Here is a 23,851-nt window from a genome sequence, read left to right as displayed (position 1 = left end):
TCTCACACAATATTTTATATTAAATACTTATAATTGCTTATTCTTAGTGTATATCCCCTTCTTACCTACGGGGAAGAAAATGTATTATCATACAATGTTATCCTATATACCCCAATTTATACCTACCCCCTCCCCAGTAAAGGAAATAAAAAAAAAAACACAAGGAGGCCCCATATAGCTCAATTATACATTTATACTTAGAGTCAATCTAAATGTCCCCTTATGATTGAGGATCTTCTCTGTTAACCTCCAAAAAAAAGGAGAAAAAGAAGGGAAAAAAAAAAACATTAAATTAAAAAAAAAATTCACACAGCCGGTCCATCTATTTAGTATCTAACCATTCCACCGCTTGGGTTGGAGTTTCGAAAAAAAGGGTACGTGCCCCGTCCGTCACTCGTAGTTTGCTAGGGTATAGGAGACTATACTTTAACCCTTTCTCCCTTAATCTTCTACGGATTTCTGTAATATTCTCTCTTTGCTGCTGGATCTCAATCGGGTAGTCAGGAAAAAATAATAGCTTAACATTTTCATATTGGATGTCTGCCCTTGCCCTGGCTGTTGACAAGATTTTATCTCGATCTCTATAGTTCAATAGACGTATCAAAAATGGGCGTGGCGGCGCCCCTGGTTTGGGGAGGCGGAAAAAAATCCTATGTGCCCTTTCCACCACAAACGTTGTAGATGCTTCCGTCAAATTCAATATTTCTTTAATAATTTTTCTGAGAACCTAACTGAATTATCTCCCTCATGCACATTATTTCTTCTTAGGCAGCTCTCTGTATCTATTGCTCTGTCCTGTAGCTTTTATTTGTTTTTTCAATGTGTGCCAACCTTTATTATCTTTTTTAGTTCCTCTTCAACTTTGGAAACGCGGATTTCTATTTCTGCCATTTTTTTCTGTATTTTATCAAACTCACGTTTTATTGAGCACACATCTACGGCCAGGGCATCAATTTTGTTTAACAACACTTCACTACTTGCTTTAATCGCCTCCAAGATGTCTTTCCCAGAGGGAGCACACTCCATCTCCCCTTCTCTACCAGTTTGAGTCTCTGCTGTTACCCATTTTGTTGGAGATTTTTGAGGGGATTGTGAGGGTTTCGCTGTTGTCCCTGTTACTTTCACCTTCTTGGCTGCCATAGCCATGGGGGAGGAGCAGGGAGTCACTGTCTGTGGTTTTACACAGGGTTTAGTCGGTGCCATTTATCCTCATACCGGTTCACTTATTATTTCCACTAATTCTTTCTTTGTATCCTTTGTATTTTTCCTCCCTTAACGATTTTGTTCATATAAAAACTTATGAGCCACCAGGCACACCTGACAGTTACAGGGGTTATTAATCCGAATATTACACAGCAGGTATACAGTATACAGCAGGTATTCAGCAATCAATTCACTTTTCCCGGCTCCACTTAAATTAATATCTCCCTCACGCAGCCTCTGAGCCTCTCCCTCCTTTCCACTTCCACTCAGTTCTCTTCTCAAGAAAAGGAAACTTTTAAAGCCTACCGTTTTCCAGTGGGACTCTGCCAATGACTCTGCTGGAGTTTTGCTTGTCTCAGTTCAGATCATACCATCGTCTGTAACTGGACTGTACTGAACAGGGAGGGGAAGAAGCACGGGAGCCATTGCCCTCTGTCAGCGGGAGGGAGAGGCAGGGTGAGACACCCCTGTCGTCTCTGGTGCTGGCTGTTCACACTGGAGGGATAGCAAATTGTCAGCCCCTGCATCCACCTATACCGGGGGACAAGCCATCCGTCGCTGTAGTGTAGGAGCCGGGAGGAGGGACCAACAGTCCACACTAGGAGATGAATCAAGCCGGGGATCCAGCTGGCTGAATCGTTCTATGCGGGGGACTAGGAGCGATCCATCGGCGCTGGCGTATAAGGCAGTCCGGCTCCTGTATCAAGCTTGAAACTCGGCGCTTCTCGCTGGCAGCATCACGAGGTCAGAGCCCGCCCTCTCTCACACGTCACACGCACTCACGCATAGGGCTGCATTTTTAATAGTGCAAACTGGTGGCATTTTACAGGGAAACCTGGTGGTATTTGAGGGGGCAAACTGGCAGCAATTGATGGGCACAGTGGTGACAATTGATTGGCACAATGGTGACAATTGATGGCACAGTGGCTGCATTTGGCACAGTGGCGACAATTGATGGCACAGTGGCGACAATGGCACAGTGGCTGTGTTTGATGGCACAGTGGCTGTGTTGGATGGCACAGTGGTGACAATTGATGGGCACAGTGAGGCTGCAATTATTTATTTTTTTAAGGTTTCTTTATTAATTTTTTCCAACATTACAAATAAATAAATATACATTATTTAAAAGACACACGTTATACAAACAAACATATACACGGTTTTAAAATGACCCCCTCATAAAATGTAACTAATATTTATATTGTTATTTTTATAGTTATATATCCCCTAATCTCATACACATCCTCCCCAGTCCTATACCTTCCGACTTCTCCATCTGAATTAGTGAGGCTGCAATTGATGATTATTATTTTTTTTTTCGTTTGTTTGCGCCCCCCAAAAAAATGTGAGCACCAGCCGCCACTGGTCCAGTCAGTAGGGAGTATGAGCTTTGCTGATTGCAGTACTATAGGTCTGACTCAGCAGAGGGCACATCAAACCTACAGAGGGAGCTTTACTTCCACACAAGAGCAAAGGACCAACTCTACAGCATGCTATCAAGGGATAGATTTTTCTGCTTTAGTATGTGGCTGCTTTCGAAAGAAAACAAACAGACCTTTCGCACCTTTCTTTTTGTTGCACCTGGAATGGATTTAACGGATTTCAACTAAAATTGAAATTAGGCTTTAAACTTCTCTAATATGGTTCAGTTGTGATTGAGCCATATCTCTGATTAAAGGATAGGTTCACCTTTTGCACCCATTTAGGGTGTAACCTTTTCCAGCACAGCATACCCCCCTCGCCACCACACTTCTATAGCTTTGAAATTGACAGCCCCTGCAGAAGTATGGGCACATAGTTGTAGGCAGTGTCTGCAGGATCCTGACATTGTACCTGTGATCCACCTATCGTAGGTGCAATGCGCTGTAGCCTTCTGTGGAAAAAAAACGGCCCTTTTTTTTTTTTTTTACAAAGGTGAACTTAGCCTTTAAACTGTGTTCTTTCCTTCCCTATAAAGAATAGTCATTTACATAAATGACCTCCATGCATAACAACATGCTTAAGAACTTCTTACCTGTCCTTCCTGTATAACATTTAAATGGCCTCTGCCGCATGTTCTCTTGAAAATCTGTGGTACGTATTGTTTGCTGCTGTATTACATGCACATCTAGTAATGCAATAGATATATTTTACTTCTCTTGTGTGGCTACGAATCTTCATTTTAAACACTGCAAGTTAAAAGTATTTTTTGAATTCTGTATTCTTTATTAACAACCTGTAATTTAAAATTTACCAAATGCATCCATTTAAAATACGCACATATACAGTATGTAATATTTTTATATTGGGCTTGTACTGGGTTTGTGGGTCATGTTTTTTTTTTTTGTTTTTTTTTACATACACTTAATTCTTTTTCCTGCCTTGAATAAAGTATTCATACCCCTTAAAAAAGTTGTCCTGTTACAATCAAAAACATGAATGTAGTTTATTGGGATTTTATGTGATAGACCAATACAAAGTGGCACATATTTGTGAAGTGGAAAGAAAATGCTAAATAGTTTTACATTTTTTTTTACAAATATGTGAAAAGTGTGGTGTGCATTTGTATTCAGCCCCCTTTACTCTGATAACACTAACTAAAATCAAATTGTACCAATTGCCTTCAAAAGTCACCTAATTAGTAAATAGAGTCCACCTGTGTAATTTAATCTCAGTGTAAATACAGCAGTTCTGTAAAACCCTCAGAGGTTTGTTAGAGAACCTTGGTGAACAAACAGCAAAATTGTGAAGTGAAAGGAAAATGATAAATGGTTTTCAACATTTGTTACAAATATGTGAAAAGTGTGGTGTGCATTTGTATTCAGCCCCAGAGTCAATACTTTGTAATTACAGCTGCATGTCTTTTTTGCAGATGTTTTCTACCAACTTTGCATATCTAGAGAGTGAAAATGTTACCCATTCTTTTCAAAATAACTCAAGCTCTATCAGATTGGATGGAGAGCATCTGTAAACAGCCATTTTTAAATCTTGTCTCAGATTCTCAATTAGATTTAGGTCAGGACTTTGACTGGGCAATTCTAACACATGAGTATGCTTTGATCTAAACCACTGCAGTGTAACTTTGGCTGTATGTTTAGGGTTGCCTAAGGCCCCGTACACACGACCGAACATGTCTGCTGAAACTGGTCCGCAGACCAGTTTCAGCGGACATGTTCGGTTGTCTGTACGTCCGACCGGACAATTTTCCGGCGGATCGGACAGGTTTCCAGCGGACAAATGTTTCTTAGCATGCTAAGAAACATGTCCGCTGGAAGCCTGTCCGTCAGACATGTTCGGTCATCTGTACAGACTCACCGGACATGTCCGCTCGGCCGAAAGCCCTCGCATGCGTCAAAGTGATTCGACGCATGCGTGGAAGCATTGACCTACCAGGGCTGCGCTCGTCGCCGCGTCATCATCAAGGCCACGACGCGGCCACGTCACCGCGTATCGTGTCTGCGCGGATTTCTGTCTGATGGTGTGTACAACCATCAGACAGAAATCTCCGAGCGGACATGTCCGCTGAAAACGGTCCGGCGGACCGTTTTCAGCGGACAGTCCGTCCGTGTGTACGAGGCCTAACAGGTTTTCTTCAAAAATTGCCCTGTATTTGTTTCTGTAACGAAACGTCCCACACTCCGCTTGAGTGCTTTCGTCATATACCACTTCTTCCCAGTCTGAATATAGATAATCAGATATTCCAAATGCTGACAACTACAAACAAGACGATACTTGCTTGATTGCTGAACATGAACTGTTAATTAGAACCAGAATACAAGTCTTATACACAGTAGAAGAGGACGTTCGCCCCTCCTGCTCATAATACTTTAACAATACACTTGTAACCAGAAACATAAATTAACATGAGCTAATTAACTAATCCCTTTAAGCAGCCGATGTGGGGGGCGTGGCCGGATGTGACCGAGGCAGCAAGTGTTTCTCTGGAGCTCCGTGCTGATCCTGACTATTCATCCGTTTTTCGGACGATTTACCGAACTATTCCCTGCTTACAAGGTCGGGCAGTGTTTGTGACATCCTGGACATGAGAAAGGGTGGGCACCGGCAGGGGAGGACAAGGCAGAACTCGCAGCGCCAGACCCGCTCTACACGTGGCATTGATCCGGGAGCAGCCGCGGCCATCTTGCCTCCCTGTCTGCCTAACGAGAACAAGGGGAGGAAGAACAGGAGCATGGAGGAGCCTGAGGTGATTGGGGGTAGCGGCCCGGAAGACCACCAGCCTGATCCCCGGGAACTCGGTGCATCGTCAGACGCCATCACCAGACCCATCCTGGAGGCCATAGATGCCAGCAAGGCGGCGGTGATGGTGAGAATCGACCATGTCGCCACAGAGTGCACGCTCATTCGGCATGACATAGACAAATTTCGGGGCCGACTCACGGAGGCTGAGGGACGGATATCCGAGGTGGAGGATGTGACCCACTCGCATGGAGCTCAACTGCTGGAGCTGCGGGAACAGGTGAACTCCCTTCAACGCAGAGCGGATGACGCGGAAGACCGCCAAAGAAGGAATAATGTCCGGGTAGTGGGGCTGCCTGAGGGGGCCGAAGGGACCGCGGTGGTCACTTTCGCCGAACGTTTCTTTAAGGACATCCTGAAACTGGGGGATCTTCCCCCTACATACGTGGCGGAGAGGGCGCACAGAGTGCCCACAGGGGTGCGCCCCCGGGTGCATTCCCGCGCCCTTTTCTCGTCCGGTTCCTCAACTACCGAGATCAAGACATGATCCTGCGGGAGTCCCGGAAACATCAGGAGCTGCGCTTTGAGAACACCAGGGTAATGTTCTTCCCGGATTTCTCGGCGGAAACCCAGCGCAAGAGACGTTCCTTCAATGATATCCGTAAGAGGCTGAGGGATAAAGGGATCCAATACAGTATGCTGTACCCCAACAGACTCCGGGTTCAACATAAAGGATCGGTCACATTTTTCGAATCCCCGGCGGAGGCCTGTGAGTGGCTAGACAGTAACCCGTGATGTCGGTGGCGATTGCAGTAAGCTGTTATTGAGTGTGCTCTGAAGATGTTCTCACTCTCCCTTTTTTTTTTGTTTCCTTGATTTTTTCCTTGATTTTTGAGAAGTTGTCCCTTGGTTTGGGGTGCCTGATGCATCTTACCTTCGCCTGAAGTGGCTGCAGGCGACCTGCTATCCATGGATCTCTGTGATGCACTTTCCTTGCTGCACAGGTATGTCTGGGGCATCCCCCAATTTTGGTTGCTTTGTCCCCCCATTATGCTTCTTTATTTTTGTCTCCCTGAGCCAAGGATTCCCCCCCCCTTTTCTATTTTTGTTCCAAGCCCACTGACAATGCCTGTGAGTAGCCACTAGGTGGCGTTCCTGGACTGCAGGTCTGTCCCATGCAGCTCGGACAGTGTGCAGGAAGTTTTCATGTTTTCTCATTGTGTCCTAACTTTATCGCATGGAGTTCCCTGGAGATACACTGGAACTTTTTTTCGTTTTTCTTTTTCGCTTGCTGAACTATTCGTTGAGAGGTCAGAGACTCCCTACGTAATTTTTGTTTTCTCCCCTTTTTTGGGAGTTTGGGACTAAGCTGCGTACCAAGTTTTTGTTGTTTAGGGGAGGTATGATAGCAGGGGAGGGAAGTTATAACTCAGTTCACCACCTACTAATAAGAATCAGGGTTACACACCTGAATCAGGGGCCGGAAGTGTCTAACAGCGCAGGTTGTATGTGTCCTATACTACCCCCTGGCGGGTTGCAGTCATTTATTTTTCAGTTATGGTTTCTATTATATTTTTGTCCCATCAATTTACAGTGGATAGATGGCGGATAGGGTCAATGTAATGTCTTGGAATGTACGGGGACTGAACAACAAGTTTAAAAGGGCCTCAGTCTTTCAAATGCTTAAACAGTGTAAACCTCATATCGCCTTTCTGCAGGAGACGCACTTGGATGGCAGCAGGGTCCTGGCTCTATGCAGGGCCTGGGTCCAGAAGTCTTTTCATGCTACCTACTCCACTTTTGCGAGGGGGGTGTCCATCCTCATTAGTAAAGCGTTGCCATGCACTATACACCAGGTGTTCTCCGACCCAGGGGGGCGATATGTGGCGGTCCTCCTAGACATATTTAATTATAAGATGTTAATGGTAAATGTTTATCTGCCTCCGCCTGTGAATATTCAAATACTTTATGACTTGTTTGTTCGGCTGGCCCCATTTGCTCACCTCCCTATGGTGGTGATGGGTGACTTCAACGCCATTCTGGATGCGTTGGACTCGTCTAATCCGGGGAGGCTGGGGTCAGCGGAACTACTCTCGTGGGCATCAGTGACTGTCCTAACGGAGGTGTGGCGGGTGAGGAACCCACATCGGAGGGCCTACTCCCACATTTCTGCGGTTCATCACTCCTCGGCCAGGATAGACTTGGTGTTTGGGAATTCAGATCTACTGCCTATGGTGCAGGACGTTACTTACCTGGCAGGGGGGTTTCTGATCATTGCCCCCTGTCTCTCACTCTGGGCCTGTCCGCTGGGAGGGGGAGGGGGAGTTGGCGGTTGTCACCAGGATGGCTGCAGAATGACCAAGTGGTGGACCGTTTGAGAGAGGCGGCTGCCTCTTACTGGCCAATAAATGAGGACTCTGCGGATCCGCCAGTGGTGTGGGACTCCTTTAAAGCAGTAATGAGGGGTGAATGTGTGTCGGCCATCAAGGCAGAGAGGGTGACTCATAATGCTGAAGTACAAAAATTGCAGGAGGCTGAACGGGAATGGGCGGAGAGACATGCCAGCTGCCCCTCCGATGCTTCATATATATCCCTGATGGAGGCTAGGCGGACTCTCTCCGTGCACTTTTCGGATCTGGCCCACACAGAGGTTCGACATAGAGCCGAGTCGGTCTTCTCGGAGGGGGACAAGAATGGGAAATTGCTGGCGAGACTGGTGGCGGTAGACAATCACATCACCAATATCCCGGTAATTAATGATAGGGATGGGACCCTAGTTAGTGACCCCTCTGAAGTGTTAGAGGTTTTTCAAAACTATTTCTCAGACCTTTATGCCCCGATCTCGAGCTATGACTCCGCTGAGTTGGATACCCTCTTGGGGGGCCTGGCCCTCCCGGGGTTGTCTGACGGAGAACGGGAATTGCTGGATGCCCCCATTACTAATAAAGAGATAGTGGCGGCCATTTTTTCTTTCCCCCCTCATAAAGCCCCGGGACCCGATGGCTTCCCGGCGGATTTCTACAAATGTTTTCCTGAGAAAATTGCCCCTAGATTAAATGCCCACTTCGCTCGGTGCTTGGAATTGAATAGGCTCCCTGCCTCTATGCTAGACGCCTACATGGTACTGCTGCCCAAACCTGGCAAAGACCCGCTAGAATGCTCTGCATACAGACCTATTGCCCTTTTGAACGTAGATCTAAAAATTCTAACGAAAATTCTGGCCACACGGCTGGTGGGGGTGATCTCCTCTCTGGTCGATATCGACCAGACGGGGTTCATGCCCGGGAAATCTACAGACACGAATTTGAGGCGTCTGTTTACGCATCTTCAGCTCCCTGGACCAGAGGGGGGTACCAGAATTATTGTGTCAATCGATATAGAAAAGGCATTTGACTCAATAGATTGGGGGTATATGCACCGAGTTCTAGAGAGTATGGGGTTTGGTCCGGTTTTTAGACAATGGATAACGCTACTATATAGTGCCCCTAGGGCAGCAATCAGAATGGGCCGCTCAATTTCCCCTTTTTTCTCAGTGAGTAGAGGAACTAGACAGGGATGCCCGTTGTCCCCTTTTCTTTTTGCCCTTACCATGGAGCCCTTGGCGGTGGTGCTTAGGAAATCTACTGAGGTGGGAGCTATTCGAGTGGGCACGATTCGGGAATGTCTGGCGTTATACGCCGATGACATGCTATTGTTTCTTGAGGACCCTGGAACCTCGCTTCGTGCGGCCCTGAGGAATCTGAATGAGTTTACGGGGGTTTTCAGGACTGAAGGTAAACTGGGGCAAGTCCTCGGTTTTGCCATTAGATGAGGGAGCCAGGGCGGGGGCGGACCCGACGTTGCCACTACAATGGGTTTCGTCCATCACTTATCTTGGGGTCAAGGTCACGGCCGACAGTGCAGACTATATGGCCCTTAACTTGATCCCCCTCTTGTCCTTTTTTAGGCAGAAAGCTCAGACGTGGCAGAAACTTCCGCTCTCACTGATCGGTCGAATAAGCCTACTGAAGATGAAAATTCTACCAGTAATTTTATATTTCCTAAGGCACGCTCCAGTGCGAATCCCTAAGTCCTTCTTCAAACAACTGGATAGCATTACTAGTTCCTTTCTTTGGCCCCCAAAATGCCGCGTATAGGGCTCAAGGTGCTTCAGGAACCCTGGGGACAGGGGGGGCTGGCTTTGCCCGATTGGAGGAAGTACTACCTTGCGGGCCAGATGGTTTTCGTGCACAGGTGGCTAACCTCCGACGATGGGGATTCTGCCACGGTGCTAGAGGCAGCTCATTTGGGGTCGTACGAGACTCTCAGACTGGCTGTACATAGGGGAGGGGGGTCGGACCTGCCTCTGACGTCGGCCATGCGGGCGACAGTTAGAGCGTGGGACGAGGCAGTGGCCCTAGCCTGCCCCAGCTATTTGGGATTCTCGCCACAGACTTCGCTGTGGGGGAATCCCAGGCTGCCTCACTTTTATTCATACCCGGATCCAATGATATGGGCGACCATAGGTATTAAACTTCTCAAGGACATAACCAGCTATGGGGACCTACTCACTTTTGATCAGCTCAAGGCCAGATTTGACCTCCCAAACTCCTATTTTTTTAGGTACATTCAGGTTCGCCATGCCTTCCGGGCTCAGTTCCGGGAGAAGGCGGTGGAGTCCATTAAGTCGTCTCTAGAAGACACGCTCATGGAGGAAGATCTTCATAAAACCTTGTCGGTCACTTATAAAGAAATGTTCAAGAAACGTCCGGCGGCGCTGAATAAATGCAGGGAGAGGTGGGAGAGGGAGGTCCCTGGTATAGATGGTGAGGATTGGGACGATATGTGGGATTGCTCCTTTCAACATTTGGTTTCGGCAAGGGACAGATTGATACATTTTAAATTTCTGCACAAAATCTATTACACCCCAGCGAGACTTTCTGCTCTGTTTCCCTCGGCGGCCTCTGAGTGCTGGCGGTGCTCCTTTGCACCAGCTGATGCCAAGCACATCTTTTGGGAATGCCCGCTAATAAAAGTGTTTTGGGAGGGGGTGGTTTCTTGCCTGAAAGATATTCTACTGGTGCCTGTCCCGCTATCGGTACAGGTGTGCCTTCTGGGATTGGTGGAGGACGTGGTCCCATCCAGGGCCCAGAGAACCTTGCTGAATATATTACTATTCTATGGGAGGAAGGCCATATTACTTAGGTGGAAATCACCTGCTCCACCGGGTATAGCGTTTTGGAAAAGCTTAGTGAACTCGATGATGCCCTTCTACAAGGCGACATATCTCTCAAGGGGATGCAAAAAGAAGTTTAACAAGGTCTGGCGGGCCTGGTTTGATGCAGATGCCACTGCTGGTTAGGAGGGAGGGATGAACGGAGAGCCTCACGTTTGACTTAATTACTATACATGAGAAACAAAGGGGCACACATCCGAGAATATGGGGGGGGGGGGCGGGCAGTGCGGCACTCCTCCAGACCAATCCGAGGCGGGTCGGGGCGTATGGTCAATAGCTAATAAATAATGAGTTGGGTGATATATATCTGCCATTACCTGTATTTACCGCCAGGAAACATGTACCTGATCTTCAATTCTCCAGACACGGATATCTGAGGTGGTGGTGGACTGAGTTAAGGGGCTAAGGGAGGGAGGGAGGGGGGGTTAGGGGTTGGGAGTTATGTGTTTCTTGAAAGGTAGCTGCCTATGTTAGGTAGGATGCCAATGATACGACCATGTTGGTCGTGAGAGACATGGTGTTGTGCCGTGACACTCTCTTGTTTGTGTTTGTCTGTCATGTTGAAAAATTTAAATAAAAAGAATTTTACAAAAAAAAAAAGCAGCCGATGTGACTTTGTGCCCCATTGGGCATTGTTATGATAAATCAGGATTTCACTACAGGTCAGACTTGTTGTTACCGAGCTTCACACAGTAAATGATACATTATCATAAGTATATACACAGGACACCTTCACACAATAGCAAGAGTCAGCCTGTCCCCTACATTGTACAGAGGCCAATGTGATCAGCTCTCTCAACTAACATGTTCAAAATTAAACAAACCAAGATTAGCCTTTACATATATCCTGGGAGATATTGGCCGGGATTCAGAAAGGACTTACGCCGACGTATCTATTGATACGCCGCGTAAGTCCACGGATGTGCCGTCGTATCTATGCGCCGTATTCTTGAAACAAGATATGCCTGAATTCTGACTCCATCCGACCGACGCAAGTCTCCTACCCCGTCGTATCTTGGGCGCATATTTACGCTGGCCGCAAGGGGCACTTCCATTGATTTACGCGTCGAATATGTAAATGAGCAAGATACGCCGATTCACGAACGTACTTACGCCCGTCGCAGTAATCTACGCCGTTTACGTAAGGCGTACGTCCGGCGTAAGTTTACCCCTCATAAAGCAGGGGTAAGCCATGTTAAGGTATGGGCGCGGGAACAGCGTTGTATTGTACGTCGTTTACGTAAGTCGTACGTGAATGGGGCTGGGCGTAGGTTACGTTCACGTCGAAGGCATTGAGCCGTCGTATCTTAGGGAGTATATGCAACGTGATTCTGAGAATGTGCGCGCATGCGCCTTTCGTTCGGACATTCATTTACATGGGGTCACGCTTCATTTTATTACAGCACGCCCACTACCTTGCTACTTTGAATTAGGCGGGCTTACGCCGGCCCATTTGCGCTACGCCGCCATAACTTAGGGAGCAAGTGCTTTGTGAATACTGTTCTTGCCTCTCTATGTTACGTCGGCATAGCGCATATGAGATGCGCTACGCCCGCTCAAATATACGCCGCTCTACGTGAATCCCGGCCATGGTGTATAAATGTGTCTATCCCATTTTAAGTAATCCAAGACATATTTTCTCAGTCACCCTGTGCCAGGATGAAACAGGGTGATTTAGACATAAGAGGTGCATGGGGAGCTAAAACAAGAGTTTCCCAACCTTTCCAAGGCATTCTGAGTTCCATGGGCCCTCCCGTCACATCTCTCCCCCTTCGACAGAAGACTAACACAAGAGGAGACCCCAGACGGGTTGATTCCAAAGTTAGTCCATAGTTCCAGTCCTCTAATGCCTGTACCCACACAGTACCCCAAACAAATTGTTCCAAACAGAGCATTACTCACCCAGCCAGCCTTTGCCTCTCTCATAGAACATACCCTCTGCTGGGGGAAAGTGCGGACTGGTCCTTCCCCCCTGAAGTCTCTTTAGCCGCAGGAGAGAAGACGGGGTGGCTGGGCTCAGTCCATCATGCTATCGGGCATCCCTGGGGTATACAGGTGGGGACTGCGGTCCCATCCACCTTTACAGGAAATCTGTCCTCTGTTAGTTGAGGGCAGAGGCCAGCAGCACTATGCCCTGTTGCCAGCCCTTCCTGCTGGAAACCCCACACCATCTGCTCTGGCTAACTGTTGGGGAGGGAGGCTGACTGCCCTGGTTCCCTAGAACTCTGTAGTTGCCAGTGCTGGGCAGAGTTTGGTAGCACTCTGGCCTGCTGCCAGCACTTCTGCTGGGGACTCCACATCATCCGCTTCGGCTAACCGTTGGGACAGGAGGCTGGATTCCTCCACTCCCAAACTTTGTAGCTGCCATTGGGGCGGTAAGCCGGCTGCTTCCTTTTCTGTTCTCATCTTTCTGCTGGGACAACATGTCTGTGGTACTGTCTCCCAGGTGTACGGATCTTTGCTGGGGAGGAAGGACCACTTCCTCCACCCTGGCTGACTGTTGGGGAGGGACAATGAACACCTCCTCTCCCTTCTCCCCCTGTATCTGCTGTTTGGAAGTAATCACCACCTTCTCACCCTAAACCTCCGGAACTGCCACAGGTGTGGGGCAGAGGTCTTGGACCTTCTGTCCGGTGACCAGCGCTTCACCTGGGGAAGTTCCTTGTAATTCCACAGATACTGCTGTTGGTTCTGGGTAGAGCACAGTGAAGTTTGGCCCTGATACCAGCTCTTCTGCTGGAGGCTCATTAGGTTGTTCTTCCTAAGCAGAAACGTTTATCAAATCCCCTGTCTCTGCAACTGGTGTCTGGGGATAGAGGTTCACCATCTCCTGTCTGTGGAACCCAGAAGCTGCTCTCAGTGCTGGGCAGAGGTTAGCAGTGCTCTGCCCTGTTGCACTTCAGCTTTGGGGATGGCAATCTACAGATTTCCACTGCCGATTCTCTGGCATGCTGGCACATTCCTCCATCCAGGATCATCCCATGCAGAAACAGGATCATCAAGGTCAGTCAGCACTTGCTGCATCCACCATAAGACCTCCACTTCCATAGCTGCAAGGGCAGGTTGTCATAGCACATTGTTACTTTGACACATTGCCGGCTCTTCAGTCAGGATTTCAGAGTTGTCAATTGGTATATCCTGATAGTCCCAGGCGAAGGGAGCCCAGCCCTGGCGCTGAGCAGAGTCTAGCAGCCGTCTGTAGGTGATCTCCAGCTCCCATTCCTGAATGGCCAGAAAATCTATTTCTCTTTCGTTCATGGACGGACACAGCCTTAATCTTGACAAAGTGGGTATTAGCCTTCCTTTAGGAGTGACTAGGCAGAAAGTGTTAACAACTTCAAAGCTGAACAGCCTCACCCAGGGGGCGGTCCTACTGGCCATATCCCCTCAGCCTGCACCAAGCAGCTCAGTTTTTTTTCTGCCTAGTTAAGGAGACGACATGGCTCCCTTCGGGCCCATAGGCTTTATTTCAAATCTACTTTGGATTTTTGGTTTTATTTTTTAATTTATTTTTTTCCTTTGATCTTCGATCAACTGCCGACTGGGAGACAGACTGGATCCCAGATCCCTGTAGTCCCCCCAGTTTCGGCTATCGGGCGTGTGCCGACCATAGCTACGCACTGGGTCATCCACGACAGGCCCGTCACTCTACGGGTGGCCAGTAAGCTATACACTCCAGGGCATGCATATGACCGGTCTAGAGGACCGAGTCAAAGCAGCCGGGCCGACAGTCACCTCCATCACCATGTGGGAGATGGTCTGTCTAGGATGCTTCCAGCACAATCCTCAGGAAGGGTAAGTAGTAATCCCCTGCATCAGCAGGAAGACAGAGCTTGGCATCCCTGGAGAGGTGAGTAAAGGGCCCTATTCTTCCCTTCTCCCCTCCCTTCCTTCCCTTCTCCCTAGGCTCTCTGAACTAGCTGCTGGGGCGGGGGGTTCTCCTGGGGAGGGCTTCACCTGGGAACTGTGCATATACGTCCGCTAAAGCATTGTTATAAGCTGCCTAAAATATTTTGCTTACCTGTGTGTCCTGCTCCATGCTGTCGGTGACCATTTTTGCTGTGATCCATGCTGTTTTTTGTGATTTTGCTGTGTTTACTTTCTACTGCACTGGCGGCCGAGTTCTTGTGGCCGTGCTGTAATTGGCCTCTATCTTCTGCTTGGCGGCCATCTTTGCTGTGATCCAGGTGGTGTTTGCCTATTCATGCTCGGCGGCCATGTTTTTGTGGCCTGCGATCATTATTGGCCTCTAGTGGCCACTCGGCGGCCATTTTGCCATCTATCAGACAGCACTTAAACGGCACAGACTGACAGACACACGATGTAGCGTCAGTAGCAGATGCTTTTTCCCCTGTAACACCTGAGCTTGCAATTGATGCCCCTGCACCCGATGTATCAGTGGACGCTATGTCGGCAATCCTAGATGCCTTTGTTGCCAAGGTGGAAGCAGGGCGTGGGCAAACGGAGGCTAGAAAGTGTCCTCTCCCCCCCGCCATCTTCTGGGGACAACTCCGATGCGGAGCCGGGTCCAGCCACGGCTCATGACCCTGGCTCTGAGGTATCTGAGAATGCAGACCGGCCAGACAGTGAGGATGACTCCGGATCCGGGTCAGCACGCGATAGGGCTCTGGTAAGTGACCTTATCACCGCAATGCGAGATACTCTAAAGATTGCGGGGTCTGCAGAAGCAATTGAAGCGCCGGCCCTCTTTGGGTTCCGTAAGGCGACCCGCACTGCTAAGGTGTTTCCTTGTGTGTCTTATATATACATTCTTTTATACAAAGAGTGGGACAAACCACAGAAGGTTTTTTTCAGTCCCTAAAAATCTGACAGTGCGTTACCCTCTTGAGAAGAGTTTCTTGAAAAGATGGACCTCGCCCCCCGATAGTGGACCCTCCTGTGTTCAGACTAAACAAGCTAACCACCATACCGGTGGAGGGGGCTCCTCCCCTCAAGGACCCTGCGGACAAGAAGGCTGAGGCGATCACCCGCAACCTATACACGGTAGTAGGTTTGGCTGTAGGCCCAACCATAGTTTAGGCCCTGGTGTCTCAGACAATCACGGAATGGGCAAAGATGCTGCTCAATGGGTTACAAGCACGTCAGGCTTCCCCGAACGAGGTAGCTTTGACTGGCCAACATTGTATCAAAGGAATCGACTTATGTAGACGTATGTAAATTATGAACGTTTAACCACTTAAAAACCAAACCTTTTTCTGACAGCTCTACCGCACACAAGACTTCAGGCCGATAAAGTGCCTGCTCAGAGAAAGAGATGTCCCTGGTTTTGCAAACCTGCAGACAAAGTTATGTCCGCATGAAGGTTTGCCCCCACCCATCTCTTGTCCCGATGGACATCTCAGGTCCCCGACCGGTGGGTTTGCGAGGTAGTCTATTCAGGGTACAAGGTAGAATTTTATCTTGCCCACCAAACAGATTTTTTCCCTTCAGCTACAACCGTTTTGTCGGGAGGCCCTATTTGGGGCAGTTCAAGACCTGCTGAAACATGGTGTGGTTATCCCTGTCCCAGTACAGGAACGGTTTCAGGGGTTTTACTCAAATCTGTTCATAGTACCAAAGAAGGAGGGCCTTCGCCCAATTCTGGACCTCAGGGCCCTCAATTGCTTCGTGAAGGTACAAAGATTCTGGATGGAATCGGTTCGCTCTGTCGTCACTGCCCTCCAGCCGGGGGACTTTCTGGCATCCTTGGACATCAGGGATGCCTATTTACATGTCCCCATATGCACAAAGCAACGGAGATATCTGCATTTTGCGGTCAGGGAAGACCACTATCAATTTGTGGCTCTCTCCTTTGGCCTGGCATCGGCACCAAGGGTGTTCACCAAGGTGCTTGCCCCAATTCTCGCCCTAAGACAACGTGGCATCGCTATCGTGGGCTACTTGGACGACCTTCTTCTGAGAGCAGCTTCAAGCTCAGAATTAGAGGTGAGCCTGTCAAACCCTCCGACACTTTGGTTGGGTACTGAACACTCAGAATTCAGTAATGGTGCCGACAACGCCTAGTATATCTGGGGTTGATTCTGGACTCCTCTGAAGTTGGCACTTCAGGACTAGAGGTAATCAACCTTTCAAGTGAAAACCTGACCACTGAACAAATCCATGTACTTGGCCTTGGACTAACTTTTTGCCCATCAGCTGATATGGACAAATTTCAGCTGATAAAAGACACACATTTATTTGCTCGACGCTTACTATTTAAGGTTCTTTATGATAAACCGAAACAATCAGACAGCATTGATTTTTCATTGATGGATTATACTGATCGGGAACTCCAGGCAATGGATGACCTGATGTGTCTATGGGAGGAGGGTCAGACTGGAGATGATACCACACCAAGATCTGTTGGTCTGGTCGTCTCGGGTGTGACCTTCCCTCCCCCGGCTTCATATAAGCCCAAAACGAGATCTTTTCCATCTTTACAGATGAATCCCAACCTTTGGGCTTTTGTTCAACAAGTGACAAATGAAATTCAACTTATGGACTTGAACAGGAGGGTTGATAAAAACTTGTCCCCTGCTCTGTTGAAAGCTGTGTCTGACTTGCAAAACCATCCTGGATTGATCATAAAGCCAGCCGATAAAGGCGGAAACGTCGTTGTCATGGATGTCGGGGCATATGAGTCCATGTGCCTCGACATCCTTGGCAACAAAGACTGGTACAGACCGATCTCTAAGACTTTAATAGAAAACTTCAATAAGGAGTACTATGAACTGATTTTTGAAGCCTATCAAAAAGGCACGATCGATTTAAATACCTGGAATTTTTTGAACGTGAGGGAATCCAAAATCCCTACATTCTATGCACTACCAAAAGTTCATAAATCTTTAGAACATCCCCCAGGTCGACTGATCGTTTCGGGATGCAACGGTTTAACAGAAAAAGCCAGCACCTTGGTGGACAGATATTTGTTACCACATGTTACGTCTCTTCCCTCTTATGTAAAGGACACCATCCACCTGCTCCAAACTCTGGATGGTAAGTCCATTCCACCTGGATCTTGGCTGGTGGCCCTCGACGTGGAGAGTCTGTATAACTGTATACCACACTCCAAAGGCCTTGAAATTATATCCATAGAATTACAGGCACGTGGCCTAAACTCTGATCCCTACAATGCTTTTGTCCTGAAACTTTTGAAGTTTATCTTAACAAGAAATGTATTCATGTTCGACTCCTCCCACTTCCTCCAGATACAGGGAGTGGCTATGGGGACCAAGTGTGCCCCCAGCTACGCCAACCTGTATCTGGGGGGGGGGTGGGAGAAGGAGATCTTTTCGAACATATGTCTGTCAAAACTGTTGTCTAAGGCCATTAAATGGTACAGATATATAGACGACATACTGATTTTGTGGTATGGCTCTAGGGAGGAACTCACACTCCTTATGCAATTATTGGCTATTAACACCTTCAACCTAAAGTTCACCATGGAATGTAGCCAAACTGATGTAAGTTTCCTGGATCTGCGTATCCATGTTGACCGTATGGGTCGCTTGCATACATCACTGTATCGCAAGCCGTCTGCGGGCAACACTGTTTTGCACGCGACCAGTGCCCACCCTGAACCACTCTTGGATAGCATTCCTTACAGCCAGTTCCTGAGGCTCAAAAGAAACTGCACCAGAGACACAGATTTCCACGCTGCAGCTAATGATCTATACTGTAGATTACTCTCCAGGGGCTACAGTCGATCCTTGCTCAAAAGATCATTCAACAAGGTGATCAGACTAGACCGATCTAATCTTATTTATTCAAATGCCAACAAACAACCTAATAAAACTGACTCTATCAGAATAGTGACCAAATTTTCGCAACAGCATATTCAAATGCGACAGATTTTTTAAAAATTTTGGCCCCTACTTCTAGCCGACAATACGATATCAAAATATATAAAACCATATCCTGAAATCACATTTAAACGGACTCCCTCACTGAGGGATCGCCTTGTCCAAAGTCACCACACCAGAAAGGAATGTGAGACATCTACTATTAAAGGTACTTTTTCTTGTGGTAACTGTGACATTTGTCGGTTTATATATACCAATGACTTCACTCTTTTACCCAACGGTCGCATTCACAAACTAAAGTTCCGTGTCACCTGTCAATCGGTGGGCGTCGTCTACTTGGCATCTTGCCAATGTGGATGTTTCTATGTTGGCAAGACCAAGAGACCGTTTTTTAAACGCATTAGAGACCATGTCAACCCTCTATATAAGCGTCTAATGACCACTGCTTTAAATAGACATGTAGGTTGCCTACATGACTTTGATCTTAACGCTGTAAGTTTCTCAGCCCTGGAGCATGTTCCTATACATGTTCGAGGTGGAGGAATTGACCAGACCTTACTCCAACTTGAAACCAAATGGATACATCAGTTAGATGCCACTAAATTTCCGGGGTTGAACGAATATATCAGTTTCAAGCCCTTTCTGTGAAAGAAATATTTATAAGAAATTATATTATTAAATAAAATGGTGTGGCCTCTACGTTATTCCATCTAAGAAAGGTGTTATGGTCTGGTCATTTCCTCCCTCCTCATTACATCCTGCTCTATTGCCACTCTCCAGCAGGTCCTACATGTATCCTACTTTGACCACCAAACTCTTTGCCCCATATTCCACCTAGTGGGCAAGTTCCGGCACTGGCTAAAATCAACCCACCTGCTCCCATTTATGATGGGGGCAATAATGTGTTATATATTGCTATATATCATTATAACAACCACATTTACTTCCTTTGAATATTGATGTATAATTTATGAATCAATAATAATGTTGTCGATTTTTGATTGTATGTATTGAAATATACTGAATACATATGTTTGTACATATAGTGTAAACCCTACATTTTTCATTTTATTGGTAAATATGTTGTATATAATTTTTTTCTATTTTGGCTTGGGTCTCTGGCTTGGCAATTTTTCCTTTCTGGGTTCACCTATATGTGGGACTAGCTTGAGCCCTAATTAGTTCTGGAGGTAATGCGCATCCTTCCCAATAAGCCACTACAGCCCTTTTCCATACATCAGCCCATTCACATCCCTGTTCAGGGTCTCTCTCCCCTTCTTATTAGTGATTTTTTGTTTGTCTTAATTCTTTATTATATTTTGACTTCTACAATATAGGATCTACTGCTTTTGCTTTCATGTTTGATTGCTTGGTTTGCCTTGATCAGTCAGCTTGCGGTCATGGTCCACGCCGCTCTGTGTATGTGTGACTGTTTTGGTGCTGCTGGCTGGCGATCGCTCTCTTTTAGTGCTCTGTGTTCCTCCCCTCTGCACTCATACGTTTTCTTCCTTTTTTCCTTTTTCTCCAGAGTGCGGCTCCGCTGATTGGCCGGTGTCATCATATGACACGGCTGCTTCAGCGCTAAGGAGTGTGGGAATTGTAGGCATCTCAGCGACCATGTGACCTCTGAGATCCAATCGCGATGCACCCGCCTCCCCAACAGGCTATATATAGCATGATATGATCATTATCTGTCTGCTACCAACAGGGTACTGACAGATGTCTTTATTCCTCTTAAAGATAGGTAAGTTTCCATCCTGCAACCATTCACTCTCCTCACTATTGTCTCCTCTGTGTAAGGTTTGAATACTTATGGCTAAACCTTCACTTTTTCATTTATTTTCATTCATTTTCTACCCTTTTTAAAGGAGATTATCTGTGGACTTTTCAGCTGCAATTGACTGGTCCTTGATTTTTGCTGCAAACGACTATCCTTTGACTTTCTATCACCAGCTGATGTTTGCTTGCACTCAGACTGTTCATCTAGTTAAATACTCCATGTAAGTTGATCCCTTGCTTACACTTAATAATTTAGTTACCCATGTTCTCAATAACTTTATGAAGTATACTAAATCTATTCAAACACTTTTTTTTTTCTCAGATGAATTAAGGCTCTTCAGTGCCCATGTTATTGTCTTACTTAATTCCCCTGTATTCACCTTGATTTTATTACGCTTCAAGGTATGGCTGTTTTACATATATTAACCCTATTGACTCTATTATGGATTTGTTTAATTAGTTGAAACAGATCATAATTTAATAACACATCTTCTAACATAGATTCTTTTTCTTCTGTATTTTTAAGTCCTGTCAGTTGAACTTGGATTTCAATATCCACCCTGAGGGGGTTTTTCCTTGACTGGCTGTGCATGAAGCTAGGGTAGGTTTTATTTCTCCTACCTATGGAATTTTGCTGCCAGCCCCCTCTCATGGGCTGAACAGCATTGGCTGCTACCTGGCTGTGGATATATGCGCATTTGCTCCTATGAACTTTGGTTTCTCTTGCCCCGCCAGAGATCCCAGCCAAACTTTTGTTTGTACTCTATATACATGACATGTTTTGTTGAACATATATAATCGAAGTTCTTTTAGAGCTTATATTGTATGCATATGTTAAAATTGTTTTATTCTTTTTCATCTCTTTAGAGTAATCTAGAGAGACGATCTTGTCCTAATTCCCCTGAAGAAGCCAAGAGGCGAAACTAGTAGGGTCGACCTGATCGAAAAAATTATTTCTAGATCTTGCTCCCACAAAATAATCTATGCACTATTTGTATATTGAATTACTATATTTTGTAAAAATTGAATGAATAAACCTTTTTCATATATTTTTATATATACATACATACTTTGTCTGGTTTCCTTCATCGCACCGCAATAATCCCCTCAACTCTTCCAAAAAATTCCCCTCCTCTGAAGCTAGTTTTTTTTTCCCTGTGGACTGCAATGTGGCAGTTGACATCCCAGAAATGGTCGTCACTTCGCTTTTGCATGCGATTCCTGGGCCTCATGGTGGCCTCCTTCTTCCACAGGTTTGCTTTGTCCTCCTTTGGCTTCTCGCAAGCTGAAAATGAGATTTCTCATGGCTTTCTTTCAACAATGGCTTTCTTCCATAAAGGCCAGGTTTGTGGAGTGCATGACTAATGGTTGTCCTGTGCACAGATTCTCCCACCTGAGCTGTGGATCTCTTCAGCTCCTCTAGAGTTACCATGGGCCACTTGGCTACTTCTCTAAATAATGTTCTACTTGCCAAGGCTGTCAGTTTAGGTGGACGGCCATGACTTGGTAGGTTTGCAGTTGTGCCATACTCTTTCCATTTTCGGAAAGCGCTCTGTGAGATGTTCAAAGCATGGGATTTTTTTATAGCCTAACCCTGCGTTAAATGTCTCCAAAACGTTATCCCTGACCTGTCTGGTGTGTTCCTTGGCCTTCATGATGATGTTTGTTCACTAAGATTTTCTAATAAACCTTTGCAGGCTTCACAGAACAGTTGAGATTACATTACACACAGGTGGACTCTATTTACTAATTAGATGACTTCTGAAGGGGGTATCAGCATAAAGGGGGCTGAATACAAATGCATGCCACACTTGACATATTTATTTGTAAAAAAAAATTAAAACCATTTTTCTTTCACTTCACAATTGTGTGCCACTTTGTCTTAGTCTATCACATAAAATCTCAATAAAATACATTTACATCTTTGGTTGTAACATGACAAAATGTGGACTTTTTCAAGACGAGTTGTGCACCTCAACCTGTTTACATAATATAGATGTTTGTTTCTTGAACTAAAAATCTGCGCCTAGCTCTTTGGGACATTACCAGAGTATCCTGCATACTTGTCTTAATTTAGTGTTTGTTGATTTTTGTTCTGCAGGTTCAGAAAGCATGGGATCTTCTCCAGCAAAGGATCCACTATAATGCTTCCAAAGCAAGCCCTGTTTTAACCTAGGATGAAAATAGAAGCCCTGTTTTAGAATATTGACATTTTAAACTCCTCACCTTTCACTGTCTGTGTGGTTTTATTTTTGTTTTTATGTATCTCAAAATGTTTTACGGTCTGAGCACATTTACACATTGATGTGACAAACGTAGGTGATGCACCAAGTTCCTTACCTTTTCATATCTTTGATCAGTAAAATTCGATTTCTGAATGTATGAATGTTTTTTGATTCCTTAAGTAGTACATGGGGTAAAAAAAACAACAACAAACAATGGAACCAATTTATGAAACTTTGAGTATGGAAAGGCATGGCTATTGACAGCTGGCTGCTCATGTAGTAGAACTTGGCACGTGCTTCGTCCTTGTCGGCAGCCACCCTTTTTTTATTTTGCTCTTTATTTTGTTCCTAAAAAGATTTAACAGTTGTGTTTTAATAAATAGGAGAATTGTATTGAATTGCTGATTGTGGAAATATAACTGGTTTAAGTGTTGGTTAATGGAAAATAAATGCAGCTGTTAACAAAGGTTGTACATCTTGTGCATCTGCCTGCTGAATAAAATCTTTGTTAAATCTGAATTTGAATCTGCATGTGTTTTTTTTTACAAGGGGTATGAAGATAAGCTTCCCTTAATCAGTGGACTTGAAACTATCTACCTGAAACCATACCTATACAGACCGATATATTTTCCTTCTCCATGAATCAGCCCTTTGGCTTCAGCCATGCCTCTTATGATACATAGCTGCTTCACCATTTGTTGCCAGTGTGCTGATTCTTGGCAAATAACTGCAATTTGTGTGCAGGCCTTAAATCTTCACCAGTGCCTGAACATGAATCGTACTGCTATGTGAATCTTCAAGGAAATCTTGTGTTGAGAGAAATGGGTTGCTATCACAGTGCGAAAATGCTTGCTACCTGGCTACCATGCTAATGCAGAGGTCTCAACAATTGGAATATCTGACACAAAGTTATAAAATCAGGGCCAGCATTCTCAGCAGAAGGTCTGCAATGGCAGCCTACATAATTTGTTCAGTACAGGTTCCCTTTAACCTCTTGACCACTGGGCACTTAAACCCCCTTCCTAACCAGACCAATTTTCAGCTTTCGGTGCTCTCACAATTTGAATGACAATAACTTTCTTTTGGTGGTATTTGATCACCTCTGGGGTTTTTTTTTTTTGCGCTATAAAAGAAAAAACACTGAAAATTCTGTAAAAAAAATAAATAAATCTTGTTTCTGTCATATTAGCAGGTATTGCGGAGTATTGCAGAGTATTGGGGGTATTGCAGAGTATTGGGGGTATTGCAGAGTATGGGGGGTATTGCAGAGTATGGGGGGTATTGCAGAGTATTGCACAGGGAGGGATGGCTGGATCTGTGACTGCATTTGTCACAGAGCCAGCCCACAGCAGCTGCTGCTGCTGCTTCCGCTCTCCCCCCTCTCCTCTCACACTGTACCGATCGGTACAGAGAGGAGAGGGAGGAACCGGCGTCATGACATGACGCCGGTT

General features: G+C 46.1%; 1 protein-coding gene and 1 long non-coding RNA gene across 4 annotated transcripts in view; both read left to right on the top strand.

Moving 5' to 3' along the window:
* Window positions 1-22,919, top strand: part of COASY (Coenzyme A synthase) — an 855,545-nt gene extending 832,626 nt beyond the window's left edge. For all 3 annotated transcript variants that reach the window (XM_040331793.1, XM_040331796.1, XM_040331792.1), the window contains one exon: window positions 22,277-22,919. In XM_040331793.1, the coding sequence (XP_040187727.1) occupies window positions 22,277-22,351 (75 nt within the window). In that variant the 3' untranslated portion in view covers window positions 22,352-22,919. The remainder of the gene's footprint in view (window positions 1-22,276) is intronic.
* Window positions 19,494-21,213, top strand: LOC120919580. The gene is made up of 5 exons (XR_005744594.1): window positions 19,494-20,140; window positions 20,265-20,396; window positions 20,498-20,577; window positions 20,702-20,776; window positions 21,043-21,213. It is a non-coding gene; the product is annotated as an uncharacterized LOC120919580 (long non-coding RNA).
* Window positions 22,920-23,851: the final 932 nt, after the last annotated feature.

Source organism: Rana temporaria, chromosome 12, assembly GCF_905171775.1.
Source record: "Rana temporaria chromosome 12, aRanTem1.1, whole genome shotgun sequence".
In the NCBI taxonomy this organism is placed as follows: domain Eukaryota; kingdom Metazoa; phylum Chordata; class Amphibia; order Anura; family Ranidae; genus Rana; species Rana temporaria.
Note: the sequence above shows the minus strand (reverse complement) of the source record. Positions and strands in the feature narration are given on the sequence as shown.